The 17,204-nt window shown below is 43.3% G+C and overlaps 1 protein-coding gene across 10 annotated transcripts in view; it reads left to right on the top strand.

The window, feature by feature from the left end:
* OPCML (opioid binding protein/cell adhesion molecule like) overlaps positions 1–17,204 on the top strand; it is a 931,887-nt gene that overhangs the window by 658,882 nt on the left and 255,801 nt on the right. For all 10 annotated transcript variants that reach the window (XM_081113619.1, XM_081113616.1, XM_081113618.1 and 7 more), the window contains one exon: positions 10,730–10,962. In XM_081113619.1, the coding sequence (XP_080969745.1) occupies positions 10,730–10,962 (233 nt within the window). The remainder of the gene's footprint in view (positions 1–10,729; positions 10,963–17,204) is intronic.

Genomic DNA, 17,204 nt, shown 5'->3' with positions numbered 1-17,204 from the left:
GACCTCAGGGAACCAGCAGCTCATTTTCTGTCTGCCTTCTTCTTAGCACCACAATGCACTATCTCTCTAATACTCAATTTGCATATGTCATCAAAGCTCACAAAGTGGCCCTAACCGGTTTGGCTCAGTGGATAGAGCATCGGCAGGCAGACTGAAGAAGGGCTCTGGATTCAATTCTGGTCAAGGGCATATACCTTGGTTGCAGGCTCTATCCCCAATAGGGGGCGTGCAGGAGGCAGCTGATCAATGTTTCTCTCTCACTGATGTTTCTAACTCTCTATCCCCTTCCCTTTCTCTCTGTAAAAATCAATAAAGTCTATTTAAAAACAAAAAGAAAGAAAGAAAAAAGCGCTCTCATCTCCCACCATCATTCTCCATATTGTGAGGGTCCACCTGGGTGATCCATCTGGCCTCCAGGTTAGTTCAATCTCTCACTGACCAGGGCCATCATGGCGTGGTCACCATGTATTTCTATTTCCCGTCATGCACAGTTTCTTTCATTTCACCTCCTTTGCTCCAGAGCCTCATTTAGGCCCCCACTGTATGAAACCCAACAGGTTCTTTCTATCCATCAGCCCCTCCTCTCTTCAATTACCCGTTTACTCAATCATTTTTAATTTCTTTAATCCTTGGCTTGTTCTCGCTCGCTCATCTGGTCTGTTCCACCAGTAGATGAGCCCAACTATCCATTTTCTCTCTGCCTGCAGCTGAGCAGCTGAGCGGTTCCGGGGAATATGCTCAAAGCTGGCAAATCACTGTCACCATGAATCCTGGGCCAGGACGGCAAAGGGGACCTCAGCACTGCCTATGAGTCGGTACCCCCGGGAGCTTTGCTAACATGTTTATGCAGCCGCCATTTCACTTTTTCTTACATCTGCCTTCCCCTCTCTCCTACTCTCCCATTTATTTACCTTCCAATGACCAGTTTGCCCTCTACTTTGGAGAAAATAGAAAGCATCGCTCACTAGCCCCTTTGCTTTCCCATAGCCACGTCTCCAAACATATCTGTTTCCATTATTTTTTCTACTCTGATGATGCAGCAGATGAAGCACCCTTCCTTCATGCGCTTTACATCCCATCCTTTCTCACCTTGACTTTGACTGCTCTCCATCAGTCATCACCTTTCTCCTGCCTCATCTAGAGTGGTTCTCATTCAATAGGATCAATCTCATCAGTATTTACTTATATATTGAATCTAATAAAGTTATCTTCCCAACACATCCTGTGAGCTCACAGAGCGACTTCAGGTATGGGAAGAAGCCAACTCAATCATTCATTATTTTCTTCCAACTGCCCCCACCTTTTTGCCTGCCTTGTCCTTTCATAATTACGCCTCGCTACCCTGTGCTTTACCTTCTATTACCACGAGAGGAATTCTCCTCTCTCCTCCCACAGCCATCCAGCTCACTCCTCTTTGTGGCTGTAAGCAATGTCCACCTCCCTGTGGAGCCATCTTTCCACATGAGCCCTCCCTCCGTTTTCCTGGACCGCACCAGGTGCTCTGTCCTGAGCTGCCTCCCCCCTGGCCTCCTCATGTGGGCGGTGAGGTGTGAGAAGTTGCTCTCTGGGTGTAGGCAGAGCCCCCACCGTGCGGGGGGCCGGAAGCGCCCCCCTTGCCTGCAGGAGACACAGCATACACTGTCCTGATGGACTCATACATCATCAGTCACGGCTGGAACCACCACACCTCATCGTCCGAAGCTGATTTTCTGCTTCAGGTGACGCGTTTTCAGGATAACCCGCACCTTCTCTGGTTTTGTGCTGGCTCTTGTCCCCCCCCCCCCCCACAGGGCCTTCATTCTGCATGCACTTGATATGTTTCTCTGGAGAGAAAAGGAGCAAAGCCTCCCCCTTCATACACCCACATGCACACACACATGCACACACACTCACTAGCACCCTCTCTGTGTATTAACGTGACTCTCCACTCCCCCTGCTGTTAGTGGGGTGCCACCAGCTAGTTAGATGGTGTAGATGCAATGTGTCCTCAGCCTTCGCCCCCAATGTCTGCACAGCTGAAACAGCTCACCTATTTCCACCCTGGCCCTCTCTAAGCTGCTCCAATGCCTCCCCACTCTCCCACAGACACCCTCAGACCTCCTCCACCAACACCTTATCAGCAAACATTAAAACATTACCGCTGGCAGGGTTATTACTCTTGCTGAGTTTTCCACCATCTGAATCATAAAGTTTTCTCTTCCATAATTTAAGCCCTCGGTAATGCTATGGAGTTGGCTGCATGTGTAATTCAGGGAATCACTGAGTAGTTAAAACTTCCCAGGAGAACAGCTTGGTGCAATTTAAAAGACTTCGGGAATTGATCGAAAAATATTTCATTTTGGCTTGCCGCCCCTCCTTTCCTTTCAAAAAATCCATTTATTATTGGTCTTTGAATTCTCAGAAAGCGAGATCCTCCCCCCGCTTTTCAAACTAGCATTATTGATGTATTATGATACATGTAAGGTTCTGACCTGAAGTTTAATTGCCTTTCAATTTATGACAAAAGGCAAATAACAAAAGGAAAGCAAAAAAACAAAACAAAAAACCACCACCTAATATTATGGGTAAATTTAAAGAGAAAATTGATAAAAATGCATTTGGGGATTTTAACATTCAACCCTATCACCTTTATCAGCATTTCTTAAATTGAGGACTCTTGGAAGGCCATTTTTTTTCTTTCTTTTTTATTAGTTTTTCAATTACAGTTTATATTCAATACTATTTTGTATCAGTTTCAGGTGGTAGAAATCATACACCCTAGGATCATCTACGCTACAGATGTGTTGGTCTTTCTGTTTAATCTGAGTGGGCTGACATAGTGTCGTCCACTGGATCCTATGATTCTGAGGCGGATTTCAGGAGCTCACGTTCAGGCAGGACTAGACCATCCTTAGTGTGAGATTGATCTTTATAACCTCATCGTACAAGTACGGATCTCATATAGACATCCTTTCTGCCAGTTCGTTTTTGTTTAATCACTCAGTTTTCTGGGGAAAATAGAAGACTCCATAAAAGCTATAAGAATGCTCAGAAAATAGAAATAAGTGAATATTGACTAGATGATAAGATAATTGCAGGCAAGGGCATTTGTTATTCATCATAAGGTCCCACTCCCAAGCTGTATGTTTCCTTTCACATACAGTTTGAATTATTTAGAACTATACTGACTGGTAAGCCAAGGACAAAGATGTGTTCCCACACAAGGCTGAACAGGGCAGCAAGGAGCACCTCCTGAAATAAACTTCATCTTGCTGACACCCCCTTATGCCGACCCCCTGGGGTTCCTCAGGGACTTGAACTAGGATGCTGTTTTTTTCCTGTTTGTATGCATTCTCTCCAGTCTTTCATTTTCACTTTCTGCAGCAATTGTCAGTTATTTATTTATTTATTTATTTATTTATTTATTCATTTATTTATTTTTACATTTTATTTTATGTTACTTTTGGCAGGCCATTTTAAAGGCCAAGGGCAGAGGTGGGCAGGGACAAGGGTCTCAAGGTTCTCCGTGGTAGCATTCTTTTTAAAATTTCATATACAGAAAATCACAACACTAGGTATAAATGCCCTAACCATCTACCCTTATAGACTCTAAAACCCCAAATTATAAATCATACACATATATAAACAGGCTAAAAATCTACAACATTATTTTAATGGGGCAGATGGTGTTTTATTCACATAAATGTCTACGACATTCGCATGCAGGCCACAGAGGGGAATTTTCTGACCACTCTGTCCCCAAATGCTCCCAATCCCCATGGCACACTTCATTCCTGACTCTGATATTTTTCACTACTTTTATTCTCTGAAACTAATATACGTATCTACTTATGCACTTTCCTTGTCTCAATGGGCATGGCTTCAGAAACACATCCCCGCCCCTTTCCCAGCATTTTTAACTCTCAGGGTATTGTTCTAGTACACATCAGACACTCATGAAATATTTTTTGTGTGAATCATGGCTCTTTTAAATTTTGTATTTTCATAGGCAAAATGCAAAAATAAAAACAAAAGTAACAGGCAAAAATGAAAGCCGGCCGATTTTCAGGAAGATTTTATTTTGATTAAGTTCCAACCTATCTCTTGTCCAGTTTCTTTTAGGCAGTGGTTCTTGAATATGAGGCTCCAGACCAGCAGTGCTGACCCCACCTGGGAATTTGTGAGAAAGGCAAATTCTAAGCCCACCTCAACCCACTGGGCCAGAAGCTCCCCGGAGTCAGACGCAGGGATCTGCCTTGTGAAACGCATTCCAGGTGATTCTGGTGCACACCAACGTGTGAAAAACACTGCTTCAAGGCAGGGATTTCCCCTACTGCACCCCTCCTCTGGAACAAAACACATCCACCCTGCACTTTAACCCCAACTTCTGTGTTCAGTGGCCTTGGAAATGATACTTTGACTGCAAGGTCCTTTTCCTTTGATGTCTCTCAGGCATTTCCTTGCATGTTCTGATTCTTATTCCCATCTCCTCTCCTCACAGATAGCTAGCAGTGCTTTAGGGATGTACAAAATCACTTTCAAATATCTATTTTGTTCTAATAAGCTATTTTATCTCTGATGAGAAAATTAAATTAGTACCATAAATGTGAGGGAAACTGATTGGATAAGGCCAACTAACTCTTGTTGGCCTTGTTCCATGGATTCTCAAGACACAAGCACTTTCTTTTCAAAAAAAAATTTCAATTACAGTTGACATTCAATATTATATTAGTTGCAGGGATATAGCACAGTGGTTAGACATTTATATAACTGATGAAGTGCTTCCCTCCCAATAAGTCTAGTACCTCCCTGACACCATACATGGTTATGCCAATATTACTGATTATATTCCCTATACTGTACTTTACATCCCATGACTATTTTGTAACTACCAATTTGTACTTCTTAATATAGTCACCTTTTTTAGCCCCACCTCTTCCAATTTGGCATCCATCAGTTTGTTCTCTTGATCTATGAGTCTGTTTCTGTTTTGGTCGTTCATTTGTTTTATTTTTTAGATTCCGTATATAAGTAAAATCATAAAGTGTTAGTCTTTCTCTGTCTAACTTATTTAATTAGCATGATGTCCTCTAGGTCCATCCATGTTGTCACAAATGGCAAGATGTTCTTTTGTATGGCAGAATAATATTCCATTGTATACTAGTATATGTACCACCTCTTGTTTATCCAACCATCTATCAATGGACACTGAGGTTGCTTCCATATCTTGGCCATTTTAAATAATGCTGCAATAAGCATAGAGAGGTGTATATCTTTTCAAATTAGTATTTTGGATTTATTTGGATAGTAGTATTGCTGTGACACGTGGTGGTAAGATTTTTAACTTTTTGAGGAACCTCCATACTGTTTTTCATAGTGGCTGCACCAAATTATAATCCCATGAACAGTGTATGAGAGTTCCCCTTTCTCCACATTATCTCCAACACTTGTTTCTTACTTATTGATTATAGCCATTCTGACAGGTGTGAGGTGACATTGTGGTTTTAATTTGCATTTCTCTGGTGATTAGTGACCTAGAGCATCTTTTTATATGTCTGTTGGCCAAAAGTACATCTTCTTTGGAGAAGAGTCTATTCAGGTCCTCTGTCCATTTTTAAATCAGATTGTCTTTTTTGGTGTTAAGTTGTATGATTTTCTAACCCATTATGGGATTCATCATCAGGGAATGTCTTCTTCTATTCAGTAGATTGTTTGCTTTGTGAAAAACAAAAACAAAACTTCTTAGTTTGATTTAGTCCCATTTGCTTATTATTTTGTTTCCCTTGCCATAGGAGACATATGCAAAAGAATATTACTAACAGCATTAATGAAAACTTATTACCTAAGTTTTCTTCTAGGATTTTTATAGTTTTACATTTAAGTCTTTAGTCCATTTTGAGTTTATTCTTATATGGTATATGGTTTAAGAAGGTGACTTAGTTTATTTTCTTTCTTTCTTTCTTTCTTTTTCTTTTTTTTTTTTTGCATGTATCTATCCAGGTTTCCCAACATCATTTATTGAACAGACTGTCTTTATTCCATTGCATGGTCTTGCCTCCTTTGTCATAGATTAATTGAGTAGATGGGCATGAGTTTATTTCTGGGCTCTCTGTTCCAATCCATTGACCTATGTGTCTGGTTTTATGCCAGTACCATGTTGTTTTGATTATTATAGCTTTGCAGTATAGTTTGATATTGGTTAGCATTGAGACCTCCAACTTTGTTCTTCTTTGTTAAGATTTCTTTGGCTATTCTGGGTCTTTTGTGGTTCTCACAAGCACTTTCTTTATTAGGAGAATATCACAGCCCTCAAGTACAGAAACTCTAGTGCCAGGCTGCCTAAGTTTGAGATCCCGCTCTGATAGTACTAGTTGTGGGGGTTAGGAATCCTGAATCTCTCTGTGCTTCCGTTTCCTCATCCGTAAAATGTGGATAGATCAAATGATTTAATACGTGGAAAGTTTTAAAGTTGTGCCAGGCACAGAATAAGCACTATATAATTTTAGACATTTCTTTTGATAGAGTTATAAAACATTGTCTTATCAAGGACCAGTAGGAAGCTTCAGCTTGGAATGTAAACATTTTAAATGCTTGAAAGAGTTTCCAAGAAATCGGAAAGTTTATATTAATGTTCTTAACTTTTCTCTTGGGCTCCCTTATTTAACATCAAAAATTCTCTATGTGCTTGTTGCTAATAAGGATCCAAGACACCCCATAAACAGCAGGGAAGGAGCCATATTTATTAAACACATATTTTGTTCAGAGGACAGTAAGAGAGCCCTGTTATGAGGAAAGAAAGCAAGAAGCATAGACGCTCCTCCTCCTTCTGAAGCACAGAAACACTGTGGGGAAAACAGCTGTCCTCAACCACATCCTCATGGCGCCAAGTCTCTTTGTCATTCCTCAGGTGCTAGGGCTGTCTGGACTTGGTGCTTCAGCTCTGCCCTATTTGAGAGATGGCTTTTATCCAGTTATTCCCTCTATTTGCCTTCCAGGCTCGCTAATGAGGCCCAGGTTTGAGAGCAGCTAAATTGGTCCCTGGTCACCTGTTTGGGTATGTCTGGTCCTACCCAAGGGGGACATGAGGCTTTCCACAGGCTGTGTGGCCAGGCATGAGAACATGTTCTGGCCCAAGAAGGTAGATTTGGATTGACTGTTTCAAAGTCAGCCCCTGCGAGGCATCTTTAAACTGGCTGCATGCACCTCAACCTGCAGTTGTAGGTTGTACAAGGGCATGGTAGGTTTAAAATGATACATTTCAAGCTCTCAAATTTCCCCAAATCGGCCCGAGAAAGTGCCTGAGATTGCATTGTAATTCTAATTCTCCTTTCTGACTGCTTCCACTTTAGTAATTGTCCAGGGGAGGATTTTTCTTTACTTTCTTCCTTTAATAGTCATTTGATAAAGCCTGGTAAAATATTAGCAGTATACTGTCTAGATATTGAGAAATTGAATGAATTTAATACCGAGTTACAAAGCCCTTTGCAAGTCAGGTATTTTCCAATTCATTGCTTTAAAAGAAATTGAAAGAGGAACTAATTGAATTGTCAGCTGTGCGATCATTAAAATAATTTTTGAAGCTATATTACTCTGTGATTTTTGGCATATGTTTTGGAAAAGGTTCAAAGAATTGAGTGACATTTCTCTACGAGATTTTCATTTCCATATCCTTGCTGATGTGAACTAGGTTCTTTTAAAGTGAAAAAAAAAGGAATAGGAATAGAATTGATCCTTAGCTCTGTCTCATTCTAGCAGTACTTATATTTATCCAGGGTATAATTTTTAAAAGCCTCATCAATCCTACTAATAGCTATATTTCCAGTAAAAGCTCACTCGTTAGCTTTAATTATTACTTAACAGCATGTACAATATATTTATGTTGTTTTATCAATATTATCCTTGTATTGATAACTCATTCTAAAAGAAAATATTATTACTCAGAGCTTTATGGTCACTGAACACAAAGGGAATTTAAATTTATATGTAAATATGATAGCTGATCAATAAGAGGTTTTTAAGCATACAATATATCAGGATAAAATCTACAGAAGACACATAATGGAAATACAAGTTTACATTTTAAAAAGGAGTGGTGCATATTTTATGATTGTCAAGGAAGAACTCATTTATGAATGTTGAAAGAGATAATCATGAGTATCAAATTGCTATGGTATTTAAATGCCATTAAACATACATACCTATATGCATATACATATTGTGATGTTTTGATGTTTAAGTGGGAATATTTTCCACAGACCAAAAGTGCATTCTTTCCAACTAAAACTTAAATTTTACAAATTCAGTAAATGCGCAAGGGGTTACATAATTGGCCCAAATAAAAGCAACAATATTTGTTTGCACATATTCATCTAGATTTGTGTGGTTACAGGGACTAGAAGACAACTCGTCACCCTTTCTCAGCCCACCATTCACTCTCGGCTGGCTGAGTCCTGGAATTGCACAAGTGGGACTTCATTGTTGGGAGTTACTCAAATGCAACAGTCCTTAGGATAGGGTTGCCTTATCCATCATTTACAACCGAGAGGGAATGAATGAGTGTGTGTGTGTGTGTGTGTGTGTGTGTGTGTGTGTTTTAATGCTTTTGAAAGTTCAAAGCAGGGAAGGTCTTTTTGGGATTTAATCTTCTTTGTAAATGAATTGGAGACCTTCCTATAGAATGAACAAATGTTGTAGAAAGTGAAATAAACGTCTCAAGGATATGGACAGAAAAACATGCCTTTAATTTTTTTCATACCAATGACACATGTATTAAGGTGGGAAAGAATCATTTAATGACACCTGAATTATCAGGACCTAATGGTGAGTCCAGTTGGGCCCCCCAAACTCATCTCCCTGATGTTACCCAGAAACATATACAAAATTAGGTCTCTCACTACTGGTGTGCAGAGATGCGTGTGATCACGTGAAAAGAAAAGCTTCACAGAAAATGAGAGTGTGATTCCATTTCAGGCAAAAAAAAAAAAAAATCAAGACAAAGTGTGTATATGTGACTGTATGTTTGTGAGGAGTAAGATGTGGAAAGAGAACTGTCAGGCTGTTTTGGAAATAATGACCTCAGGGAACCAGGAGTTGGGCAGGGATGGAATGATTAGCTTGGCCTTTTTGCATCTTTGTATTATATTTGTTCGCATGTTTAAACATGTTTATTTTACACTTTTAGTTTAAAAAAATAGCAAATAAAGACAATTTAGAATAGAAGAATCTCCTCCTATTTTAATTTGAAAGCACCTGATTATCACCCACCCCTACCTCCTGGCCCCGGCACCTGCCAAACGCTAGGTGGACTTCTACGTAAAAGACCTCAGTAATTGGGAGCTGGTATTATTTCTATTCCTCCGACCAACCAGGGAGAGTCCTTCTCTAGACTTGAGGCTTTCCCTTTCCAGGAGAGCTGTCATCTGGTGCTACAGTGCCATCTGTTCCCCTGACCCTGTCAGGCTGGTCGCTTTGCCAGAGGAAACTGCTTGTCCAAATGCGTGTGCCCTCTCTTCCATGGCCAGTGTCTTGGGTGTGCTGCCCATCTTCTGAGCCTGTCAGAGGATCTCTTGTTGCTCAAATGGGTTCAGACATGGTAAGGAGTGGCAGTGTTTCCTCCCTGTCTCCTCACCTAGAGGCACTGGATTCACATGCCTTGTCCCTGGGAGCTACACCTCCCACCTTCTGCTAGGACATCTGGGGGCACCCCTTGCTCTGGGCTCAGATACCCCAACTCAGGTTCTGCCTAGAGGACTAGAGCATTGAGTTCTCGGTGAGCACAAGCCTAACCCTTTAGTCATACTCTTCACTGCAGACCCACAGTTATAAAGGATTTCTTTTTCTACATTTTCCCTTTACAGGTTCTAAGCTTCTGGGGCACATATGCAAGTTTGTTGTTTTTTTTTTCCTAACCAAACAGGCATGTTTATCTCTACATTAAACCTGATAGCCAGCAGGTCATACACACCAAAAAGCAAATTCCTTTAGCCTCCCATGGTTGGGGAAATAGGTGAGAGGTGTGAGGATAAACGTGGTGACATCAGCCAAACCGTTTTCTCTCGGGGCACATGGAAAGGAGTGTGAGAAGGAGGAGAAATTGCCTTACCATCTCTTCTGCCCTCTCCAGAAATCTTAGGAGGCAGGCAGGGTTTCTTCCAACACCGTTAGCTTTCTCAGGTGAATTTCCAATCCATGTTATAAGCTGTAGGTTGCAGGAGGCACTGGGCAGCTTAAGCATACAGGGAGGTAAACATGTTCCATTTGGGGCTCACAACAGGTTCGGTATTTGCTTTGTGGATTACCTGTGACCTATTTGAAATGCTGATCCACTTTCTCGCCCCTGGGCCCCTGGGCCACTTCTCCCAGGAGGTGCTCAATGTGCTCAAGAAATATAAACTAATTTCCATATACGCCTAGGGGAGCACTAAGATGGAAAACAAATATACAGCAGAGATAGTCACAGAATAGGTTCCCAAATCGAATACAAATGATTTTGCATCATCGGTTCTTCAGGATGATTCAGGCCACTGCTAACCTATATTTAGGAGGTTTCATCAATAATTAATCATTTTCTGTTAGCACTAGGTTATGTTATCTTATTTATTCCTTGAAGCACAGCCAGTATATTTATAATGGAATCGCTCAACACTCTCTTCCTCCCGTTCTCCCCTCTTCTTTCTTCCTTTCTCCCTTCCTTGATATTCCCCTTTCATCTTCCCTCTTCCTTTCTCCTCCTTCCCACCCCACCCCACAGGTGTACCATAGACGACCGAGTCACCCGGGTGGCCTGGCTAAACCGCAGCACCATCCTCTACGCCGGGAATGACAAGTGGTCCATAGATCCTCGTGTGGTCATCCTGGTCAACACACCAACCCAGTACAGCATCATGATCCAGAACGTGGACGTGTATGACGAGGGCCCCTACACCTGCTCTGTGCAGACGGACAACCACCCCAAGACCTCCCGGGTCCACCTCATCGTACAAGGTGAGTTACAGCTAGATTTGTGGGGTGGGGTCGCTGCCAATGACGGAGGGGAAGGACCATCTCAGTTTTTGCTTCTACTCATGTCTGAAGACAGAAAAAGTCATTTTCCTCGACGGAATCCAGAGGTTGAGTATGAGCCCGGGATTCCTTCTCACCTGCTAGGTTCTTGACTGGGCACTGAATATGTTCACCGTTTCTCAATTTTATCTCTGATCCTTCACTTCTTTTCAATAAGTTTTGTGGCACGTGCTGGTTGAGCTCTTAAGTTACTTAGTACTTAAGTAAGGGACCTGGTAGACTTAAAAAATGGATACAATATCCACTTCCTGTACTTCTAGACATAACTGTAATTAAATAATGATGGCGATTGCGTAGAGATCTGTCTTTGAATATCTTTGATAGGCTGCTTTTGTTATAAAAGATTACTGCTAGCGACATGAAATCATGTGACTTGGGGCTGCTTTTGTGTGGGTGACGGTCCTGCACATTCCAGGAGGGGTTCTGTGTGCTGCTTCGTCGGGCTCTCCCTGCATCCTTGCTGAGCCGGCGCCTATCCCTTAGCCCCACAGTGCAGCCGAGGTCAAGAGAGGGATTAGTCAAAATTCTATTTCCAGGTCTGTGTTGGAAATAAATCTATATAATTAAAAGGGGGGATTAAATCCCTAAATTTCTATCTTATTCTCCCTTAAAAAAATCAGGATTGGTAAAACCCAGGCATAGTATTTCATACATTTTTATTCAAATTTCACTTTGTAGGGGAAAAAATAGGGTTGTAGGAATGCCAGAATCTTATATATCAATTATTAAATATTAAAAATTAAAAATACATCCAGATAGCAGTTAGGAGAATGTGAGAGCCGTTTAAAACAAGACAGCAGTACAAAGAAAGTTATTTTTAACTGCGCCGGACTGACTGCACTCCCTGCCTCATTACTACGCAAAGTAGTTCCTATCAGGTATTGGCTCAGGGCACCCAGAAGTGCTCAGCTTGCTTTATCCTCCGATGGCACATCCTTCCTCCCTTCCTCCACCCAGTGAGGGACTGGGGTGGGCCTCCCTCAGAGCCTCCTGCATGGGGACTTGGAACCATGAACTGAGCTCTCAGAAGGAGTTCCTGTGTGCCCGGCTGGTGTTGCTCAGTGGTAGAGCATGGACCTGTGAACCAGGAGGTCATGGTTTGATTCCGCTAGGATACATGCCCAGGTTGCTGGCTCGATCTCCAGTAGGGGTTGTGAAAGAGGCAGCCTATCAATGATTCTCTCTCATCCTTGATGTTTCTGTCTGTCTCTCCCTCTCCCTTCCTCTCTGTAATTAATAAAAATATACTTTAAAAAAAGGAAGAAGAAGGAGTCCCTGTGTAGGATTTAATCTTTAGTAACTGCCTTTTACCATATTCCATCTGCACTAGATTCAAAGGATTTGTCAGTGTATGAAATGTGTACGGCATCCTTGCTTAGCTAATATGGAGTCTCTCACTCCTGTCTTTCCAAAATATATAATTTTGCTCATTTCATGTGGTTTCATGGGGAGCATGAGTAGGAGTTAACGTGTCTTCCTGCTTTGGCCACTCATACCATTCAGGATGGCCATCCTTTACGCCAGAGCGGCTCTTTGCCGGCACAGCCTCCACACCTCTGACTCATCCATTTCTAAGGCCTGTGCTGGGCCAGGGGCCTGCCCCTGCAGTTTCTGCCCAAGCAGCCCCGGTGCTGCCCTGCTGCGTGAAGCCTTGCCTCAGCTCGGCCTCCGCGGCCTTCTCTCCGAGGCTTTCAGACACCCACTCCAGCCTGCCATGGGGCAGATGACTGGACACTCTTTCCCTTCTCCAACATGTCCCGCCCTGGGGCAGGGCTTGGGCTGGTCACTGCTTGGCAGTTACATGGTGGCTTCCATCTGGAGATGAAGCCATTGTCACACCCGCTGCTTCTCCTCAGAGGACGGCGGGGTACTGGGATGAGCTGGGATGCCTGGCCAACGTTTCTGGGGAGAGTGCGTTTCCCTTACGCACCCACACCTGGCCTTGGTTCCGGAGGAGCTGGGATTCTGGGCATGGAAGTCCACACCTCTGTGGTGTTCTCATAGCTTTGACAGCAAAGTTATCTTAAAATCCAGAAAATGAGACACTGGAGTTTAAAATGAGACACTGGAGTTTAAAATGAGACACTGGAGTTTAAAATGAGACACTGGAGTTTAAAAGGAGTCAGGCAGTGCGCAGAGACAGACTCAAAGGAACATGGCTCTTACTTTGCAGGAACTAGGACAGGTTGTGTCACATGCCAAAGTCAACGCAGGCCTTAAAGGACTCGCAGTGCAGAACGTGGGGGATGATGTTCATAGCCCTGGGAGCTATGTCTTGGGCTGGACAGGGAAGCCAGTGGTGCTTCCCATGGGCCTCAGAGCATTGGGTGTGAGAGGGTCTGAGAACAGGCGTGATGCAGGCAGCAGAGTTTCAACTCCGGGGTTCCGTTCCTGCAGTCTCCACATTCAGGCCAGGCACCTCTTACAGCTCTGATAGTCTCAGGGGCCCTGTGCACTTCCATTCAGAAGACCAGGAGAGCGGAAACGGGGGAGAGAAGCTTCTGGAACATTTAGCAAATGGTCTTTATACTTCCTAAGAGGTTAAAAGGCGGAGCTCAGAGCTATATTCGCTCCCGTCCTGGTCAGCAATGGGCGGCTTGTTCCTCCCTCAGAGACCAGGTGGCTTTCCAGTGGGTGGAAGCCGTGACCCCACGGCTCAATTAGAAAGGCGCCCAGGAGTTCCCCTCCTTCCAGCAGCTTTCGGCTCTCATCCAGTCCATAGATTAATTTTTCAGACTTAGTGTAAGTTCAGGTGAGATAAAGATAATGAAAGTTTCCTAATCCTCTTAAAGGAGATTTATCTGACTGCGTAGAAAGCTTTTGGAATACAATAAGGCATGTATAAAACTGAGGCGTAATCTGGCCTTTAATTTCAAACTGCTGATGGGTATTGATTTTGCAATGAGGAAAACGGAAAACTTTCCTGAGCTGCAACTTGTCTGTTTAGAAAAAAAAAAACCAAAAAGGTGTTTATTTGTCATCTGTCCATTAGAGGATGTTAGAATCTCATCACCTCTGCCAACCAAGTACCGGAAGAGAAGGGAAACAGTCTCCCAGCGCCCTGGCTTCATCGCTCCTGCTCCTGAGACGGGGTGGACTAAGAGATGCTCTGTCACTGACCTCACAGCCTGTCCTCACCGCTTTATAAGGTGGCCTTTGCCACGTATCTGATGGAATTAATTCCCAAGTCCTTTTCTTGGAGAGGAGCTGCATTCATTAAAATATTATCACTGGTACCCAAGGCACATCTTGGCCACCGAGGGATCATCTCAAGGCAGCATGTGGCGGGTATGTTAGTGGGAGGTGGAATGTATACTCAGGTGCGGAAGAAATTCTAGCCAGGGGACAGTATTGCTGGACAATCGGATGGGTTGGGGTAGGAGAACCAGGCTGCTAGCCCAGTATGGGATGCGGTAAAGCAGAGAGAAGCTGAAGGCCCAAGGACAGACAATGAGCTACTCCCATCACCCAAAAGGTGTGCCAAGCATGGGCTGTGGATCTACCTGTAGAAAGGAAGACAGTGCCTCCAAGAGATATTGTCCAAGGAAGACTGAGAGAATGAATGTTAACGCCTTGAAAGAAGAAAAATGAAGAGATCACCACCTGCATTTTGGATGGGGAAACGGCGATGGCCTCACTCATAACTGTGGAGCTAGGATCCTGTGATTCTAGGAAAGGAAAGCATGAGGCTTGCTAAGTTTAGAGGCAAGGAAAACATAAATATCATGCAGCTATTGCAGAACTAAGGAACAGGTGCAAGTCAAGGCCCGCAGCGGGTATTTGAGACTCATCATGAATTTACTAGCATGAGGGTGAGTGAGTTTTCTGAGCTTATTCCTAGAGAACAGCGGGAACCACGGATTTATGTCTGTCCCCAGCACACAGCACTGTGTGAGGCTTTCTAGACGCTCAGTCAATGTTTGTAAGTGAACCGAAGAACCGGTGGCTACAGCAAGTGAAATGGCACACGAAGGCAGTGATCAGACAGCCCCTGAAACAGAAACGGGTGAGGACTGTGGCAAAGACTGTCCAGGTGGCGTGGAGTGGACAGTGATGGGGAAGATTCCTGGGAGGGAGGGCGGTCTTCCATGTGACAAGCGAAGAGATATGTTATAACAGGGATAACATGAATCCCAGGCATTTATTTAGTACTTTGCAGCACTGGTCACAGTATTGTCCCTTTTGATCTTTACAACAAGCCCTGGGAGCCCACAGCACAATGACTGTTATCTCCATTTTTTCAAATTAGGAGCTGCAGCTCCTGGAGAGCAAGAGACCCGTCAGGGCCTCCTGGGAGTAAGTAGCAGATCGGGGCCTCAAACCCTGGCCACGTGACTCCAAGGTCCGTGTCCCTCCAGCACACTCCACCACCTCCTGCCAAGCAGGTCTGAAGTTCTTTCTCTAATCTAGATTGTGGGAATTGTCCAGTTACTCTTTCTTTTTTTTTTCTTCCCTGTTTCTACTATGGAGATTACATTGTACCAGAAGAAACTGAGGACAAAGCTCAAGGTAGAAAATTAGCATTGGGGGTGGGATGCCAAAACTATAATGAATAGTGTAGAGAGGCAGAGAGAAGCAAAGAAGAGAATTCAATGATGAGTAGCTCAGCCATACATTTTAAACACTACCTCTTTTAAAATATATATTGATTTCAGAGAGGAAGGGAGAAGGAGAGAGATAGAAACATCAATGATGAGAAAGGATCATTGATCAGTTGTCTCCTACACACTGGGGATCAAACCTGTGCATATGCCCCAACCAGGAATCACACCGTGACCTCCTGGTTCTGAGGTCAATGCTCAACCGCTGAGTCATGCTGGCGGGGCAACATTACCTCTTTATCCTATGTAAGTACCAAAAACTTAGGCCCTTTGAGAATCCAGTAAGTAATTGTTATCGTAAGTGTCATGAATGCTCCAGCATTCTGAAACCACGTGGCTATCCCTGTGTTGCCTTGGTTGCTGTCATTGTCACTGGGCAGGAAGAGTGGGTGGACTTTAGCTCCTTGGATGCTGATATTCTCCATCTGCTCTCTTGGCTTAGTTCAGAAATCTGTTTACTACCCGATATTTTCTTTCATGGAATGAACTCCTCTCGCTAAACGCAAGTCTATGTAAAGAGCAGGAAATGACGAATGACGTTAATTTCTCACATCTGAGACTCCACAGCAAGCTTCTGCAATTTCTATGTCTGCAAAAGACGGTGGCTCTGTGAGCCTGGAGTCAGTTCAGGTGGGAATGGTTGGGACCCAAAATTTCTTTCCGCAGGTAGAGGAGTCAGGTTTGCCAAGTAGCCCAGATCGAGATTTTGTTGAGCGCCAGCCAACCGCTGCCTTGGGCACAGTAAGCGTGAACCTCATCTCAGTTGGTTCTCACACCAACCCTGCAAACTCGACATCATATTTACATTTCACATATAAGGAAACAGAGGCTTAGAAAGACTAAAAACTTGCCCAACAATGGGGCTACTAATGCTTTAAATTCGCTTCACTGACTCATCTGTAGAAAATAAGCCATCCAAATAAAAATAGGTAAAGCGCACTATACACATTATCTCTTTTGATTTTTCTGCACAAAAGCCCTGGGAAGCAGAACAGAAAGTCACTAAATTCCCAGAAAAGAAATAGAAGAGTCAGAGAGTTGAAGAACAGTAGCTAGTAGGTGGCAAAGCACCTTTTAACACCAAGTGTGTTTTATCTTAGACCCAGTGTTTTGTTCACATACCAGATTGCTATCTTATAACTCAGGAAAAACGCAGGTAAATTTTACTTTTGTGAGAAAAATACAAAAGTTCCAAGGCTCTACTAAAAAGGGTGAATACTCAGCAGACAGATGCTGGGGGGCGTGGGCACAGCCGAGGCTGGGGCCGGGGCTGGGGTCGGGGCTGGGGTCAGCTGGAGGGTGTCCAGCAAGCAAGGAACACAGACCTGCCACAGGTCACAATTTTTCCAAGGACCTGACTATTTTCAACTCTTCCTTTGTAACTAACCTCTTGTTTCTGCTCTTTCCCCCGCTTCTCCCAAATATTACAGTCACTTAAATTAACATGTATAATTGCGAGCCTCAAGAAAAGCAGATAGTCAACCTGAAATCCATTTAATTTATACGGCCTCTGTAGTCACACTCGCTCTTCACAGAGGGAGGGTGGGAAAGTGGAAATGAACA

The sequence above is a fragment of the Myotis nattereri genome (assembly GCF_964212035.1).
Source record: "Myotis nattereri genome assembly, chromosome: 19".
NCBI classification, from domain to species: Eukaryota; Metazoa; Chordata; class Mammalia; order Chiroptera; family Vespertilionidae; genus Myotis; species Myotis nattereri.
This window is presented reverse-complemented; position numbering and strand designations above follow the sequence as displayed.